The 16682-nt window shown below is 46.3% G+C and overlaps 8 protein-coding genes across 8 annotated transcripts; 4 read left to right on the top strand and 4 right to left on the bottom strand.

Annotated features, from left to right (window-relative positions):
* Window positions 1-165: 165 nt before the first annotated feature.
* Window positions 166-1356, top strand: FSST1_010611 (uncharacterized protein; the record flags this gene model as incomplete). The annotated part of the gene is made up of 1 exon (XM_083233660.1): window positions 166-1356. One exon carries the CDS (start codon window positions 166-168, stop codon window positions 1354-1356), a length of 1191 nt encoding a protein of 396 aa, XP_083080307.1.
* Window positions 1357-2401: 1045 nt separating this feature from the next.
* FSST1_010610 (NAD-dependent glycerol-3-phosphate dehydrogenase N-terminus-domain-containing protein) lies at window positions 2402-3710 on the top strand (the record flags this gene model as incomplete). The annotated part of the gene is made up of 2 exons (XM_083233659.1): window positions 2402-2463; window positions 2519-3710. The coding sequence occupies 2 exons, from the start codon at window positions 2402-2404 to the stop codon at window positions 3708-3710; spliced, it is 1254 nt and encodes a 417-aa protein (XP_083080306.1).
* Window positions 3711-4377: 667 nt separating this feature from the next.
* On the top strand, window positions 4378-5253 carry FSST1_010609 (uncharacterized protein; the record flags this gene model as incomplete). Its single annotated transcript, XM_083233658.1, has 1 exon — window positions 4378-5253. One exon carries the CDS (start codon window positions 4378-4380, stop codon window positions 5251-5253), a length of 876 nt encoding a protein of 291 aa, XP_083080305.1.
* An 852-nt stretch (window positions 5254-6105) lies between these two features.
* On the top strand, window positions 6106-7647 carry FSST1_010608 (uncharacterized protein; the record flags this gene model as incomplete). The annotated part of the gene is made up of 1 exon (XM_083233657.1): window positions 6106-7647. One exon carries the CDS (start codon window positions 6106-6108, stop codon window positions 7645-7647), a length of 1542 nt encoding a protein of 513 aa, XP_083080304.1.
* A 515-nt stretch (window positions 7648-8162) lies between these two features.
* FSST1_010607 (uncharacterized protein) lies at window positions 8163-9038 on the bottom strand (the record flags this gene model as incomplete). The annotated part of the gene is made up of 1 exon (XM_083233656.1): window positions 8163-9038. One exon carries the CDS (start codon window positions 9036-9038, stop codon window positions 8163-8165), a length of 876 nt encoding a protein of 291 aa, XP_083080303.1.
* Window positions 9039-10229: 1191 nt separating this feature from the next.
* On the bottom strand, window positions 10230-11081 carry FSST1_010606 (uncharacterized protein; the record flags this gene model as incomplete). Its single annotated transcript, XM_083233655.1, has 1 exon — window positions 10230-11081. One exon carries the CDS (start codon window positions 11079-11081, stop codon window positions 10230-10232), a length of 852 nt encoding a protein of 283 aa, XP_083080302.1.
* Window positions 11082-12940: 1859 nt separating this feature from the next.
* FSST1_010605 (uncharacterized protein) lies at window positions 12941-13648 on the bottom strand (the record flags this gene model as incomplete). Its single annotated transcript, XM_083233654.1, has 1 exon — window positions 12941-13648. The coding sequence occupies one exon, from the start codon at window positions 13646-13648 to the stop codon at window positions 12941-12943; it is 708 nt and encodes a 235-aa protein (XP_083080301.1).
* Window positions 13649-14181: 533 nt separating this feature from the next.
* On the bottom strand, window positions 14182-14961 carry FSST1_010604 (uncharacterized protein; the record flags this gene model as incomplete). Its single annotated transcript, XM_083233653.1, has 1 exon — window positions 14182-14961. One exon carries the CDS (start codon window positions 14959-14961, stop codon window positions 14182-14184), a length of 780 nt encoding a protein of 259 aa, XP_083080300.1.
* Between the last annotated feature and the right edge of the window lie 1721 nt (window positions 14962-16682).

Here is a 16682-nt window from a genome sequence, read left to right as displayed (position 1 = left end):
ATCTATAAGTCAACGAATCTCATGAGTTGATCTCTAGTTTGTTGTTGTTCATCTAGCGCTCGCCTTCAAGTTCTATTTTCGGACTTTTGAAAGGAACGCGACCTAGCGACATCTGTGCACCACGCATCACGTTGTAAGCTGACAGTTGCGTCTCACCAAGACGCCATGTCCAACCAAATGGCCACCGACGACGCTGCTAACAAAACCCGCCTCGCTGTCGTATTACGCAAACTCAGCGCTCTCACGCAGCGGCCCGAACCGAAGAAATACCCATCGATTGCTTCCATCCCCTACACATCGGCCGAACGTCTAGCGCAATCTGCTGAAGATTACGTTGCCGATCGCGACCATCCAGCTCCAAAGACCTACCTCTACCTCGCTTATGGATCCAACCTTGCTGCCGAGACGTTCCTGGGCGTACGTGGGATCCGTCCGCTTTCGCAAGTGAATGTTTCAGTGCCGACATTGGAGCTCAAGTTCAATCTACCTGGAATCCCCTATCGAGAGCCATGTTTCGCAAATGTCGACTACCGAAAGCTTCCTGAGAAGCCCAAGCTGCCCCCAAAGGTGCCGATTCCACCTTTCGACCCCCCACAGCCACCTCGTTCAGAGTCGATGAAATGGGATGAAGGTCTCATTGGTGTGGTTTACGAAGTGACAAAAGAAGATTACGGCACCATCATCCGCACTGAGGGTGGTGGAGCGGGTTACAAGGAGATCGTCGTGCCTTGCATTCCCTTACCACCAAAGGTCTCGATTCCTGAGAAGCCATTCCCGGACATTCCCAAACCCTTCTTGTCAAGAACGCTCTTTGCACCTCAGATTCCCGATAAGGATCTACCAGATGACCCTCGCAAGAAGAAGTGGTGGTATCGATTCTTGGTTGGACCTCAACGTGAGCCTGACTACGCACAAGCCAGTGCGCGCTACCTCAATCTCATCAAGGACGGTGCTAAAGAACACGAACTTCCTGACGGATACCAGCGTTGGTTGCATTCGCTGCAGCCCTACACGATAACGACTTGGCGACAGAAGATTGGCGCATTTTTGTTCTTGTTCTTCAGTGGCCTTTTCTTCCTCACAATCGTCGGATTGTCTAAGGTATTTGCTGATAAGTCCGGCAAAGTACCTCGATGGCTCGCTGTCACCATGACTGTGTTTTTTAATGTGGCCTGGACGGTTTACGACGATTTTTTCAAGCCCGTTTTTGGAAATGGCGAGAGAACTGAAGAAAAGGACACTAGGAAATTGTCTACTCGGGTGCGTTCCATGTCTGGCGGTATGCTTGATCTTTATCCATCTGCAGACGAGGAAAAGGCAGCATTGCTGAAGGGGCTGAGAAAGAACCAAGGTTGAAGGATACGGTTGCAGTCAAGATGGATTGAGTATATTGTTTTGTATTGTGTTAGACCGCAGGACAGGTTCTATACACAACATTTATTATCCATTTGGTTTCAATATGTACCACTTAATAAATCTCAACTATGATTTTGCTGACTTATCGTATTCGAACCGGGTGAAAGGGATCTGTTGGTTGGGGTAAACTGTCAGCAGCTACATGTTGTTGAGTATTCTAGCGTGCTTGGAACCAGCAATGCAACACATCCTCGGCAGCAATTAATATCGTGATATAAGGAGATTTAATCTTGGCAGCGATAACTTGAATATCTTTATCAGTTGATTTAGACTTGTCTTTTTACTCTTGACATGTGCCGTCACGCGACCGGGGTCGGCCCGCGGACTTTTCAATGGGGCCAGGGTACGGATGCTGTTCCTGGATTGCTGATGCATGCAATATCGCCCCTTGTTCCGTACTATCCTTGTTCGTTGAAGTTGTTCGACATGTGAAATCCCACTAAAAAGAAATGGTACAAGTTATTGCATGTGATTCAAGGTGAATTGGTCGAAACATGGAACTTTTCTATAGTATGATACAATACAATTAGACGTTGTTTATACACCATATGTCTATAGCGTAAGAACAATGGCTTCGAATTGAGCTGCAACCACTATACCAATTGAGCTCCCACAAGCATGTGAAGAATTACCCCTCGGCGCAAACAAAGTCGAGATTGCTTCAGCTCCATTATCACGGATATCAATGGGGTTTTGATGGGACGCTTTACCTTTCAAAGTAGGCGGTGTCACGCATATCTTTCTGCCATGCGTCATTGTGGCTGGCTCCAGGGTTCAACAACCTGGAAAGCTCCAGTCCTTCGGACATCAGCTCTAGTTGACCCCTCAGTCATAAAGCTTTCAGCTCCCACCTTTTCGCACCTATTTTCTTCTCGCCCCTTATTCTATGATTCGTTCACTCATCGTGCGCTCGTCTTTTGTCTTGTCCATAACATCCAGAATACCCTCTTGTACACGTACTTATTCTTCAGCAACATCAGGCAAAATGGCGAGCTTGGGCGCTCCTTCAAAGAAGCACAAGGTGACCATTGTGGGATCCGGCAACTGGTACGAACACGCTGCCGATTTCTTATCGAACCAATTGACTAACAGTTCGCAATAGGGGCTCAACCATTGCCAAGATCGTCGCTGAAAACACCCGCTGCAACAAAGAACTCTTTGAGGAAGATGTCCAGATGTGGGTCTACGAGGAGGACGTGACGATTCCCAAGGAATCCAAACTTTATGACGAAGCCAACGGCGATGCACCCCAAAAGCTCACAGAGGTCATCAACAAGCACCACGAAAACGTCAAGTACCTACCAGGCATTCCTCTGCCCACAAACCTCATCGCCAACCCCGACATCCGCGACGCCGTCAAGGACTCTACCATCCTTGTTTTCAACCTGCCCCACCAGTTTATCGCAAACGTCTGTAAGCAGATCAACGGACACATTCTCCCCTTTGCTCGAGGAATCAGCTGTATCAAGGGTGTCAACGTTACGGACACGGACATTAGCTTGTTCAGCGAGTGGATTGGTGATGGACTGGGAATCTACTGTGGTGCCCTAAGTGGTGCCAACCTGGCCCGAGAGATTGCTGAGGAGAAGTGGTCAGAGACAACCATCGCTTATGATCCTCCTGCTCTCGATAACAGCAGAGCCCCTACACCTCGCTCCGGTAGCCCCAACCCAACAATTGGCGATCTTCCTGAAGCGCATCATAAGGACGTGCGCGGTCGAACATCCAAGACAAAGCTGATCGCCATGCCCGCCGAGTACCCCCCTCTGGATCAGCACTGCTTCCGAACACTGTTCCACCGACCTTACTTCCACGTCCAGATGGTTTCCGACGTCGCTGGTGTATCTCTGAGCGGAGCGTTGAAGAACGTTGTTGCTCTGGCAGCTGGTTTTGTTGACGGTCGAGGCTGGGGTGACAACGCCAAGGCAGCCATTATGCGAGTTGGACTCATGGAGATGGTCAAATTTGGCAAGGAGTTTTTCGGAGAGACCGTGCACACCGCTACCTTTACAGAGTCATCTGCCGGTGTCGCCGATTTGATCACATCCTGCTCTGGAGGCCGTAACTTCCGATGTGCCAAGATGGCTGTCCAGAAGGGCATCAGCGTTCAAGAAGTCGAGAAACAGGAGCTGAACGGTCAAAAGATTCAGGGTACCACCACTGCTGAGGAGGTGAACAGTTTCCTCAAGGCTCGAGGTCTCGAGTCGGAGTATCCTCTGTTTACAGCTGTCAACGCCATTTTGAACGGCGAGGCTCAGGTGGATGATATTCCTACTCTTATTCAGGATTCTTGATTACACTCTGCTAGCGGTTAGGAATTGTATCATGGGACTGGAGTGGCGTTTCTCAGTTGGTTCTACAGTTCAGTACATTGGAGGATGACAACGGCTGTTAGGTATGCTTCGGTGATGAAGAACATGTACAAATCAAAATGAATATAGAATTGGTATATTCGTTTATTGCGAATTTATTGCATTCAAGGAACTCTTTCGGTACAGCATGCTGAGAGCTTTCAAGTGATGTACAGAGCAACCAGAACAAGTGACACACTGTTGTTCACCACACATGCTAAAGATTATAGCCCAACACTGCGTCGAGATTTAATGAACATAGGTTATGATTTTTTAATGTTACAGGCTATAGACGTTGTTCTTGCTGGCTAAGATTGTGGTGACGCGAGATGATTCTACGCAAGGGAGGAGAATCAGAAAGTGTAGTACCAATGACTTCCACCATCGAACATTCAACAACTTCACCTTTTGACCTTCAAACCTACCTAACTATCCCTGCGCTACCTTCAATCTCGGATTCGTCGGTCTCGACCATGTCCTAAGTTTCTCAGCATTCCTTTCCTCTGTACGTACCGAATCTCTGCCAGATCCGACGCCTCCAACTTTCTGAACCAGTCCGCTCCTCGATCGACCTGCCGTTACCCGAACGCCTCAAACCTTGAACTTGATCATGTCGGTAATACCCGTCCCCAGGACCCCAATGGAGCTGCTGTACCTGGATTCCTCTCAACCCCAAACCCCCAACTCCAACTGCGAAGACCAAACCAACAACCCAAAATACCCGTATCCGATACCGATGGAAACTCTTGAATACCGAAACCTGTCGCATACAGAATGGAAGTTCTTCGCATATGGAGTTGGAGGAATTCGTGACAAGGAACACGATGCGCCGGTCAGTCCAACCAATTCATTCTGGCCTCCAAAGGGTCTGCCGCCAGGCCTGTATCGTGACACAGTCTATCGTCGTACAATCTGTCACTACTCATATCACTTCAGCTCTTATGTTCGCTGGATTCTGTTGATTGTTCAATTGATCATCGGCGCTGCTTTGACTGCCCTTGGGCCTATGAGTTTGGAGAAAGGTACACCCATCACTATTCTTGGCGCGTCGAATACAGTCCTTGCGGGTTTGCTGGCCCTCTTTACTCACAGCGGTTTGCCTGATCGATATCGATACGACAAAGCAGAGTTCGAGCGAGTTGAAGACCATATTCGAGAAATTCTCATTACTGGCTTGGTGCACGCCGGAAAGACTGCCAATGAAGCTCTCGCCGAATGCTATGACCGCTTTCATCACGCGAAAACAACTGTGGAAGTGAATGTGCCTGCGGCTTATATCCCAAGTCAAGGTGTACCTCCAGGGCAGCGCATGCACCAACCAAAGACACCAACACAAGGGAAGGAACCGAAAGACTCCATAACACCAACAAAGTCCAAGACTTCGCTGGACAAGGAACCTATCACACCGCATCAAACTCAGTCGCGAAACACTACGCCTAAAGAAGAAACGGAAGAGAAGGGTCCAGTGACCAAAATTGGCGAATGATACAAGGGCTGAATCTTCAACATGGTGCGGTCATTTCCTAGCCTGGCCGCTTATCAGATAAATTACCGGCAAATCGAACTTGGTGTACCTGCATTAGCTTGGATAATTGAGCAAGATTAAATTACTACCCAACATCCCAGTCCTTACCCCGTCATATGGGCTTACCGCCAGCAGCGCCTGTATCACTGTCCATCGAGATGGAGACGTCAATGCAATGGGAATTGGAAGGATAGGAGTCACTTCAAGTAAACAGATCTGCAATTCTGATACAGACTACTGTTGTTTCTTGTTCGCTTGTAACCTGAGACCCGGGGCTGCCCACTGATCATCTAAAGGCGCATGTCACGGTTTAATTGCTTGCCTTGGCGTTCCCCTCTTTAACCGTTATTGACGTGGTGCGACCAGGGATTGTCTTCTAGGGTGCCCCTCGTGGTATCAGAAAAGTTGGCTACAGTAAGCATAAGACACAAAATTAGTGAGTCAACTTATGCAATTTCCCATCAAGACTCTGGTCATGTAATTTTGACATCCTAGAATTTGATAGCACCATTTCTGATACCTCGACGACATAGCTTCATGTTGCTTTGATCCTAAGGACGACACCCCCACTGTGGCCATTTACACTAGACAAGGGCATTGTGACAGTGATCATCCAAGCGTAGGTTAATTTACTTAAATCTCTCGCTGTGCCTCAAATCCGACCTTTTGTTTTTGCGTCTGACCAAGCCCAAGTCTGTCTGTCTCTACACTACGTGATCATGTCTTTGTTTTAACCCACTACACTCATTTATACCCACCCAAGTCATTCTTTTTGCTGCTTATTGATATCGTCGTCGGCAACGATCTATCACCATGATTTCTTCACCGACCTTGCCACGTAGAGTGGTCCAGTTCCTCCTGGTTGCGGTTCTGGTCATTCTCTTCTTCCAGGTCAAGTTGAACTGGCCTCGAGAAAACAACGACATCGAAATCGCAATCACCGGACCAGTTCCGGAAGAACAGTACTTGGAGCGGCTGAAGCAAAAGATTGGTCTGTCGAGTCAGACTTCATGGACCGCGTGGAGAATTCGTACCTCGGAGCTGGACTCTGAACGGACATCGGTCACGGAAATTGACACAGACTTTCATTCAAATCAACCTCGAGTTATCGATACCAAGGTGCCTGAGAAAAGGAATCTGGTGGTTCGTCAGGAACTTACTCTTCCTGTTCTTGGAGGACCACGACCTAAGCAGGTTGATGCGTCAGCCTTTCTGTTTGCTGTTTCGGCAAGTTATGATCGAGTTGTCAGAGACGACTACGCTGTTGCCAAAGATTGGGCGAGGTGGATGACGGGTGGAAATAAAAAGGGCAATGGAGCGAGTTTCTTGCTTGTTCTTGACCAGGGTCACCACCAGCAAGCCAACAAACTGGCCGAAGTTCTTGCATCCTTTGGCATTGATGCTCACGTCACCTACTCTGAGGGTCAGATGTCTACTGCAAAGAGATACTTTAACATGATCGAGACGGTCAAGAAGCACAGTGCTACACTTGCTCAAAAGGGACAGGCGAAGAAGTGGTACGGTATTCTGGATGAGGATATCTTTCTCCCCAATCTAGCTCATCTTCAGGAACGCCTTTCTGCGTATAAAACTGAAAAGGAGCTTTACGTCGGCTTACCGAGTGAGAGAGGAGATTGGGCTATTGGCGAGGGATACATGACTACGTACGGTGGAGGAGCCGTCTTTCTTACACAATCTGCTATATCGCGAATCCCAGAGCTGCCGTGTTCCAACGATGTCCCATCCGACCCTACCAACACACAGCTCTGGGATAACCTTCTTCAGGACTGCATGGCCAAACACACCAAGGCCAAGATGCGTATCCTTCCAAGCTTTTATTCGCCCAAGGACAACGACCTGTACTCTTCACATTTGGATAGTTACGAGACAGGAGTTCAGCCATTGGCGTTGCATGACTACGAAGAACGACACCACCTCACACCCAGCCAAGCACATCTCGTCACTGACGTCTGTGGCGAAGCTTGTTTCCTCCAACGGTACCGCTTCCGCGACAATTGGGTTCTAGTCAACGGCTACACGATAACAGAGTACCCCGACGGCATCCATCTATCGGACATGCCCCTCCCTACCGTCGGAAGTACCCATCGATCTCTCATCGGCCCTGTCAAACTCAAAGAGGACAAGGCTGATCGAAAGATGCTTTTCTGGACGGGACGGCGCAACGTGTGGAGGTTGATGGATTCTGTCACGACGCCCAACGGTGATGTGTGGCAGGCATATGTCAAGAGAGGTGCTCTGGATGAACCCGCCTTGAGGAAGAGATGGGGTGAAGAAGAGGGAGAGACTAAAGACAGTGTGATTGTTATGGTCTGGAAATCAGGAAATGATAAATGATTTGGAGAATTCTTATGTCATGGTATATGTTTATGTCTTATGTATTACTAGGATGATTACTTGGAGTTACTTGAAGGCCTGTTAAACTCATTTCTTAAAGAAACCACTCCCCGTGTCAATTACTTTACGTTCTCATCGTCCGCGATATTACTCGACTCCTTAGTTGTCTCACAGAAGATGTCTATAAAATTCTGGTGCTGAGTCTGTCATCTTGGGTACAGACAAAGCCTCGGTCAGTAGCTACGTTTGGGCACTACAAGTGATATAATTTAGGTCACTCTAAATGATCAATTAGCAAGGTTTGTTTAGTTTGATGTAGAGTGTGATTCAATTCAAGTATGTAAATCCAAGTAGTTATAAACAAAATTGAATACACAACCAGCAGTGAAAGTGTCTCAATATTGAGGAATAAAGAGAATAAATTTCTGGGTATAATAATACAAAACCCACTTCTCCCAAACAATTAACGCCGTTGAAACAATTTCTCTCCCATAAAATTGACCAAATTCAAAAGATTACTCTTCATCTTCATCTTCATCTTCGTCTTCGATACCCGACTTCTCCATGAGCTCGTAGAACATTGATATGATGGAGTGATTCTGTACTTTTGGCTGAAACTGTAGCTTGCTGAACTCAGAACACAATTCAACCACAGCCATATCCTCGGCAGGAGGCGTCCACATGTAGAAACGGAACTTGTAGTCGGATATGGGTTCGTCAACCCAGGACAAGTCAAGATCAACGAATCTCTGCGCCACTTCAAAGCCCTTCAGGGTCCGTTGAGTTCCGATGGGGGGCTGACACTCAACAAGGTTGTCATATTGCTTCAAGTCGGTATCGAACGGCCAACAGAAGGTGGGTTCAGTATTAGGTGACGTCTGGTAGGAAAGCACCAGATACTGATTGTTGGTGGGTTCTTTATTGAGCTCCCGGGCGTAGTCCTGCAACTCTCGGATGATCTTGTTTATAATACATGTGCCGCAATTCTGGGGGATTAGACCATTCTTTGAGAGGGTTGCTGGGATGGTGCAGAAATCCTCTTTTCTGTTGGGCATGGGCTTGCCGAAGTTGGTGTGCCCGCACTTAGGGTGGGTGAGGTCTGTTCTGCAAGCGAAGCAAACGGAACTGAGAGAAGAGTTTTCGCCAAAGGCTTCTTCAATGCATGACTTTCCGAAGATGTGTCCACATGGGAAGATCACAGCATTGTGTGTGTTGTGATTGTCATCTTCCTGGTGCTGGTGAGGAAGTACTGTCATTGTGTCATAACAGATACCACATGGCAGCTTCAGATCCTCAAAAGTGACCTTGTCTTCCTCAATGTAAGACTTGAGAATGGGCCAGTTGACCTCGGTACTCATGTCGCTCATGGTGGGGGATGTAATGGCGGACATGTTGATAGTAGAGATAGATAGAGGTAGATGTAGAGGTGACGGTTGGTAGAGTAATAAAGAGTAAAGGTAGATAGATCAGTATGGCTGATGCTGAAAGATATCGACTTGGAGGTGTAGAAGTACAAGTGTATGGATACAAGTGTATGGATACAAGTGTATGGATACAAGTGTAGAAGTACAAGTGTAGAGCTAAGCTGGATTGAAGTGTGGTGAAGGAGGAAAGATCAGAACTCGAGAGCAAAGGGAACAAGCCGGGTTTATATAGACGAATTCTTCAAAGTCTCGTTCGCCGCGTAAGATATTACTGATTAGGTTTGCAAAGAAGCTCCTAGGTTCTAACATTAAGCAGGAATCACCACAAATCCAGTTTGTACAAAGTCTAATGACTACAGACTATGAAATAAACTTGCTCTTGAGGCTGGAAGATGTGTCATAACGTGCGTGGCTCGCGCGTAACAGTATAGGGCGCGCCACAAAAAGACATTAACTCAACAAATACACGCAGAATATTGAACTTTCCTTGTAATTTTAGAACAAGAGAATTGTTTAGTAAACTTAGATCTATTGTTGTTCATTGCAAAGTTGCGTTCCATGTGAACTATGGCACGTAGCTGTGATGTTCAAAGCCTGATGTCAAGAAACTCCCACCTATACTGAGTCACTTCCTAATACGTACCATTCAAACGTTCACGAGCGTGAATCACATTTGTTGGGAATAATTACAGACGGAGGTAACCCATATGTAAACGTTGTATCTAGCTAGACGCCCTATGTCCTTAGTAGGACGCTCCCGGCGTTAAACAATTCAATAACAACAACACATTTGTTGGGGAGGCCAAGGGCATTCTGCAATCTGAGCCCCAATTGTTCAAATACACTCGACCCGGAGATGAAGTAGAAGACAATGGGAGAACAACCGAACAAAAGGAGAGTGGGACATCCTGTGTTAACTTGATACATTTTTACATTTGGTTTACAAGTGCTAGAAAGAAGTATACGTTTCATGCTAGTGAAAGAAAAATGTATTCCCAGATAGGTAGGTATGATACTGAGATACAAATAAACAACACCACATATTTTGGGTATAGTGATAGAATCCCCATAAACTTGACCCAATACAAATATCTCAATCTTCGAAGTTCAACAAAATCGACGTAACCGAAACTCGACCAGCCAACATCTCGTGTGCATCTAGCAGAGCAGAATTTGCCAGCTAGCAACCTCTTCGTCGTAATCATCTTCGTCGTAATCATCTTCGGATGAATCATCTTCGTCTTCGTTCCCCTTGTTGTCCCCACAGCTATATGCGTCAATGTGGTGATATATGTCCATGATTGCCGCCATGTTTGCCATCTGGAAGGTGAAGCACAGGATTTCTGTATTTTCGATGGGGTCATCGAACCACTCAAGCCCTTCATTCGCGACAAAAATCTGTCCCTCTTCGAAAGCACGCCACTGCATTCTGATATGCTTGGGGGTATCGATCGAGACGGGCTTCATACCGTTGGGGCAGTCTCCGATACTGAGGTAGCGCCCGCCCGCTCTCAGCGATATGCCCAATCTGCGAGTGTGAAGGCCTTTGCGAGTTTGAGATTCCTCGTCCATCTCAATGAACTCTTGCAGCAGGTCTTCCAGTCTCGAATGCAACTGGCAATCGCGACAGGAAGAGGAAATACAGCCGCCCTTGCTCAGCACTTGGGGTACAGAGTTGATCATCTTGATACTCCCTGGCACGGTCTTGCCTCCAACGGGGTGCCTGCAGTCAGAGTGTACAATTTCGGCACGGCAGCTAGGGCAGGCTTTCAGCTGACCAATTCGTGCGCAAGACTTGCCAATTATGTGACCACAAGGGAGGATTGATGCTTCGTGGTCGTCGGCATGTTCATCTCCGGTTGGGACACTCATGTTATCCCAGCAGATAGGGCAATCCAGGTCAAGGTCTTCGATACGGAGGTCACCATTCAAGAGTGATGACTTGAGAATGGGCCAATAGGTCTCCTTGGTCTTGGCCTTGAACTCGGCACTTTCTGTAGAAAGACACATGGTGATGAGTAGACTTGGTCTGGTAATGTAGCAGTAGTGGTAAGGGTAGATAGAAGTAGTGAGTGGTAAGGGCAGAAGTAATAGAGGCAAGGGTAGAAGTAGTGGTAAGGGGTAGAAGTGATAGAGGTAAGGATGTGTATGTGTGTGTGTATGTTTGAGAGTAGAAGTGGTTTTTGAAGATGAGTGTGATTGATTGTGTATTGTTGTGAAAAGAAGAAAAAGAAATTGGAACCAGAGGGAGGATATGTCTTGTTATATACCCAGGCAGATGGCAATAAACATTTTTCTTGCTCAAAGACGAGCAATATTCCTCGACAAAGTTCAGAAAAATATCCATGAATAGGTCCCCTCAAAAACTATATGTCGTTAACTTTAACTCACAAAAGTGTGGGTGGCCAACATTCCTCCGGAGGTACGTCCCGAAGAAATTACCTAATTAGGCAATTAGACGGCCAGCGCTTGGTCGACTCCCAGCACACGAGGCAACATACTTCAATATTTGATATCAAACTCAATAGCAGACTTCTCTCACACCTGGTATCAAGTCTAGACTTTTTTTTCAAATCTTCAATCAATCACGATGCCATACTTTGAGGTGTTGGGTACTGAAAAGACAGTATCTTGGAAGATACATAGTTTAGACAGTGACTCAACATGCTCTATTTGAGACGCGCGTGATTTGTGCTGCGGAGCAACCAAAGATTCACGGTTCTAATAATATTATTTCTCAACTATTTTAGACTTGACTTCCAGTTTATGTATAATGAGTCATCAAGTCGGAGAGGCAACCAGTGTATGGGACAAGGTTGTAGGAGACGTAGCCATTAGTCATCTCATGAAATTCTATCCCTTATGCTTCTAGCAGGCAATTCGTCAAGCGCCATCTGTATTGTTAAGTAACTTTATAAGAGATGGGTTTACATTACGACTTCAAGTTCCAAAGTATCGAGACGCAACTAACTGAGTGGAAGTAGTCATCAAAGTTTTGAGAACATTCAACAGTCTTTCAAGGGGACACTTTAACCTTGGAGGTGTCCGAGAAGAGTTTCAAGTCGATGTGAAGATGGAGAAATGAATAGAAGATTTGGGCCCCTTTTGGCTAGGCATGACTTGGGAATCTCGGGTATTTCTGTTAATTCTTTGTCATCCAAAAGGCCAAGTCGTTGGTCTCGGGCTCTTTGGAACGCTTGGTCTTGTGTTGGGGCTTCTGCCCAGTCACTGTACCAGAAGGGTTAGCTTTGAGTCTTGGATTAACCTAATAAACAGTTTAAGAAGGCTGATCTAAGTAGCATAAACTGTTTCACTAACTTCGTCTCCTGTTCTCCTCATGGTCATCTACTGAAACCCTGAGGTCGTCTTTAGCACTCCTCAGGTCAAGAAAGGTTGACCGCAGAAGTGTAAGAGACTAAATTACTAAGTCAGCTTATACTATTGAGACTACACTTTTACATTATGCATTTTTATTCATGTTTGCCTCTACTAACTACTTTCTGGAGTAGTTTATCTCAATGTCTTTGACTTGCAGTATTGTTAGCTTGTCAGTTAATTAAGGTTGAAAGAGGAAGAAGTTAGTGTTGTCTATACATCGCCACGGTTCACGCCGTATGAGTCACGCCTTGGAAGGAAAACTTCAGTCTGCACAGATAGATTAACGTTTATTAAAAACTTAGAGGAAACGAAGAAGGCCTAGGCAAAAGCTAAAGTGATTATGAAAAGAATATTCATTTATATCCCAAGTCTTAGAGGTCGGTTAGGCATTTGGACATAGGCTACCGGGTAGCAGAAAAAATAGCCTCTAAGTATTAGGGCATAAAAATAAGTAGTCTAAGAACTATGGCTAAACGGCATAGAGTGATCTACTAATTTGGTCTCTTAGGCTTCCAAATCTCCATTCTAATAATTGTCCGTCCATGTGAGTCCCATTGGCGGCGGTGAAAGTCAGCAATGGCGCTGTTCAGGTGATTAAAGTATTCCAACGGAACCCTAACAGGCTGGAAGTGGTCGTCGTCGTCATTCTCTCGCGTGCAATACGCCGATTTTTTAGTCGTGACCGAGATCTCAAGCTGATCGCGGAATGTACAGCTGCCGTACGGCTTGCGAATTGTTCTTTTCAAGTTTTCAGCAAGGCCGCGTAGCCAACATTCATGGCATTTGGTTGAGATGGAGCCACCACGACCAAGGATCTCCGGTATAGTCTTCGTGAGCTCTTCGTCGAGTGGTATCGAATAGACCGAGCAGATATGACCGCACTCAGTATGGTGGAATTTTTCTCGGCAAAATGGGCATCTGGCCTTTCCTTCTTTTTTGAGAAGGTGCCACAGGTGCTTGTTGATGCACGAATGACCAAGGATGTGCCCACAGGGAAGGATAACCGCAGTATGAGTGAGGCCGTGCTCCTTCACCTCGCGCCCGAGAACTGTACAACGATCCAAGCAGATCGCGCAGTCAATTTTTACGTCTTCAGGCTTTAATTCTCCAGATAGCAGAGCGGTTCTGAGGGGGGGCCACCACGTTGAATCTGCGGGGGTAACGTTGTTGACTGTGGCAGGAGAGTCGTGAGTCGCCATTGGGAGCGAAGACATTGGCATGATATGGATGATGTTGGGATGAACTTGTGATTTCTTGGGTGGTGCAGCCCGTACGGTACCTTCCTTTCTTTATATAGATTTCAGAGAATGAGAACAATTAACCGCTGAAAGTATCAAGGATGAAATAAGTAGGGTTAACTTATGATATGCGCTTTTCTTTCTTTATATAAAACCAAATTGATGTCTGCACAACCTAGTGGGATAATAGGAAAGTTGTCTTTTAAGTGCGGGTATAAAGATATGTAGTCTAAATGGCATAAACTTCACTCTTATCTCTTTTCTGACACCCTAAAGAACACTTTGGAGTTTACAAAAACTTTTATTAATAGACATGGATAAACAATGACCTGCATTATCAAACTAAACAAACCTTGCGCCAATTTCCCATCATTTGTGACATTCTTATTGCCAATTCCCACCACTCGAGACCACTGACCTGCAGTAGACTACTTACTTACCGACCCCCCCCCTACACAGCTACTGATCTCTATCTAGTAGAGAAGCTCTTACACCTAAAGGTGTGACAAGAGAGTACTGACACGATCCCCAGTCTTGGTGATCTCAGCTAAAATCCGATGAACTCCTTCACCGGACTCCAGAATGTTCGCAAAGAACACTGGAGACATTTCATCAATATAGTCGTCCAGCCGACGACGCGTATCTGCGCTTATGTCCGATGGCGCATACAGTCGGTTCTTGATGCGGAATGCATCAAGCCGCCAGTGAAGATCCTCGGGGCGCTTCAGGAAGTTCATTCTAATCACTAGCTGAAAGCCCGTCCACGGATCATTCCAATCGCCATCTTCCGCGTCAACGCCTCCTAACGGGTCGACTTCTTCCGTTAGGGCGCTGGAGAACGACTTCAGTCCGCACGAGATACACCGATCACCCATGCCCTTGACCTTCTCGATATTGTCCAGCATCTCCTGGCGGTTGGCTTCCTGAACTTGGAGCATCGTCCCCAAGATGTGTGGGCAGCCGCATGGAATGAAATGTTGGCGTTGGCGGCATGTTGGGCATTTGTGGTGACTCCTGCCATACACCTGCTCATCAAAGGTGTGTTGCCTGTGTCTCGCTATGCAAGAAAGGCCAAAGATATGCCCACACAGAAGAATGTAAGCCACATGGGCGACACCGAGTTCGCCGTCAGGGAGCTCACAGCCTTCAACCCCGTCGGTAGTCATTTCTTCGAAGCACATCCCACAATCCAGTTTCAGCCGCTCTGCAGCTGAGGGATCCCGTTGAAGGATCTCCAGGAGGTGAGGGAAGTATGTCTCAGTTATGGACGACATTTTGCTGGTTGAAGATCGTTAGTTGATAGTTCGTGTTAGTTGTTGGCTTGTTAGTTGTTGGCTTGTTAGCAGATGGGTGTAGTCGTTGACTTGAGTTTGATGAATCGAAAGTTGAAAACCGGTAGATCGCCAGATGTGGCTTATATACCCGTATCTCGCAGTGTTCTCGTCATTCTGTTCTATAGCCATGCACTCAAATATCTACAAAGGCATTGTTTGTTATTATCGAGAACAAGTCATTATGCTAAGTTGTTCCTGGGAATAGTTGGTAGTTCAGCTTGGACATGGTCAGAGCTGTATAAGTGAAGAGGCTGAACCAAGTGCACAGCCAGGACAGATGAGTTGAATACACCGAGCAATAACAGTATGCGGTTAAAATAGCATTTTCTATTGTATTTTGATCTGTTCACTTGTTAATTGAATTGTTTGTTATCGATTGGTTAGACTTGGGTTTGTTGGTGTCGAGAACAGACTTGTTGTATAGCGACGTAGGGTAATGTGATACTCGACCCCTGTAAATACAACACAGTCAAGCAAATTGACAGCAAGTTAAACGCCTGTTATTGCCGTTAATGTCATGTTCCGAGTAATGATCGTCACTGTTTATTGTGTTATCTTAGTCCCGACCACCCTGCTGGGTCAAAGAGTAGCTTCATTTAAGGTTGAACCTCGCCACTACTAATACAAATATGGAGCCGGTCAACCCAAGAAGCCGGCTCATTGCCGATGTCGATGCGTTTGCCTTTATTGGCAGTTGCAATGGAATAGGGCTAGAATCTGTTGTCGTAGGCCCTGGTGTTGAGGCAGATAAGGTAGAGGACAGTAACGAGTATAACTGTTCGTCGAGGACAATGGCAATAGGGTAGCGGACCTCTAAGCTTTAGACTGCAAAAATAAATAAGCTAAGAGTAGGGCCTAAATTGCACAAACTGAATAACTAATTTTGTCTCTTACCCCCTAAGAACCAACTTCTGGTACCCTGATACGTTGTCCGACGAAGCCACTGCCAAGACTGATGATTGCGATACGCTCTGACCAATGATTATCAACATATGTTGAGATATTTGAGACGGCTCAAGCGGTATACAACCGATCTTGGCAACTCCTGGGCATTCAAAGGGTGTGTCGTACTGAAGGAGATGAGTGGTCATTTTCCAACCCTCGGCACTGCAGAAGATCTGGCAGTAGACGGAATAATTTAGTCACATTACCATGTACCGTATCCAAGGGTCCATTAGTATCCAATTTATTCAATCTCGATGTTACATTCCGCATCGTCTGAGACTCCAAGGCTGCCAATAATTCAAGGTGGGACCTAACAAATGAGACCCAAAGGCGGTGGATAGACACTAAAGTGTATGCGTAAATTTAGCGAAAACAACAAAGGGACTCATAATAGTTGGTGAGTCTAAACAAAGCAAACCAAAGAAGCGCGCGGCTCAGAAAATCTATTTCTGTATTTATTTCTAGTGCCCGTTTTCTGTCTACAAAGACAACGAGAACCAACGAATTCCAGACATGCAGAGAAGAGTCGTTACAGCACAAAGGGGGGGTCCAGACCTTGTTTCAGCGCGAAGAAAGGAACCAATGAAGCCTCTGATGTCATTATACACCCTTGAAGCCCAGTTTTTCCTTTATCGTGGGGGGAAATAACCCTGTCGGCTCAGCATGGGCGTCAAAAGAACAGACTTTTGGCTGTGCTGAGGACAAAATTATTAGGT

The sequence above is a fragment of the Fusarium sambucinum genome, chromosome III, assembly GCF_050947815.1.
Source record: "Fusarium sambucinum isolate potato_lamoka chromosome III, whole genome shotgun sequence".
Classification (NCBI taxonomy): domain Eukaryota; kingdom Fungi; phylum Ascomycota; class Sordariomycetes; order Hypocreales; family Nectriaceae; genus Fusarium; species Fusarium sambucinum.
Note: the sequence above shows the minus strand (reverse complement) of the source record. Positions and strands in the feature narration are given on the sequence as shown.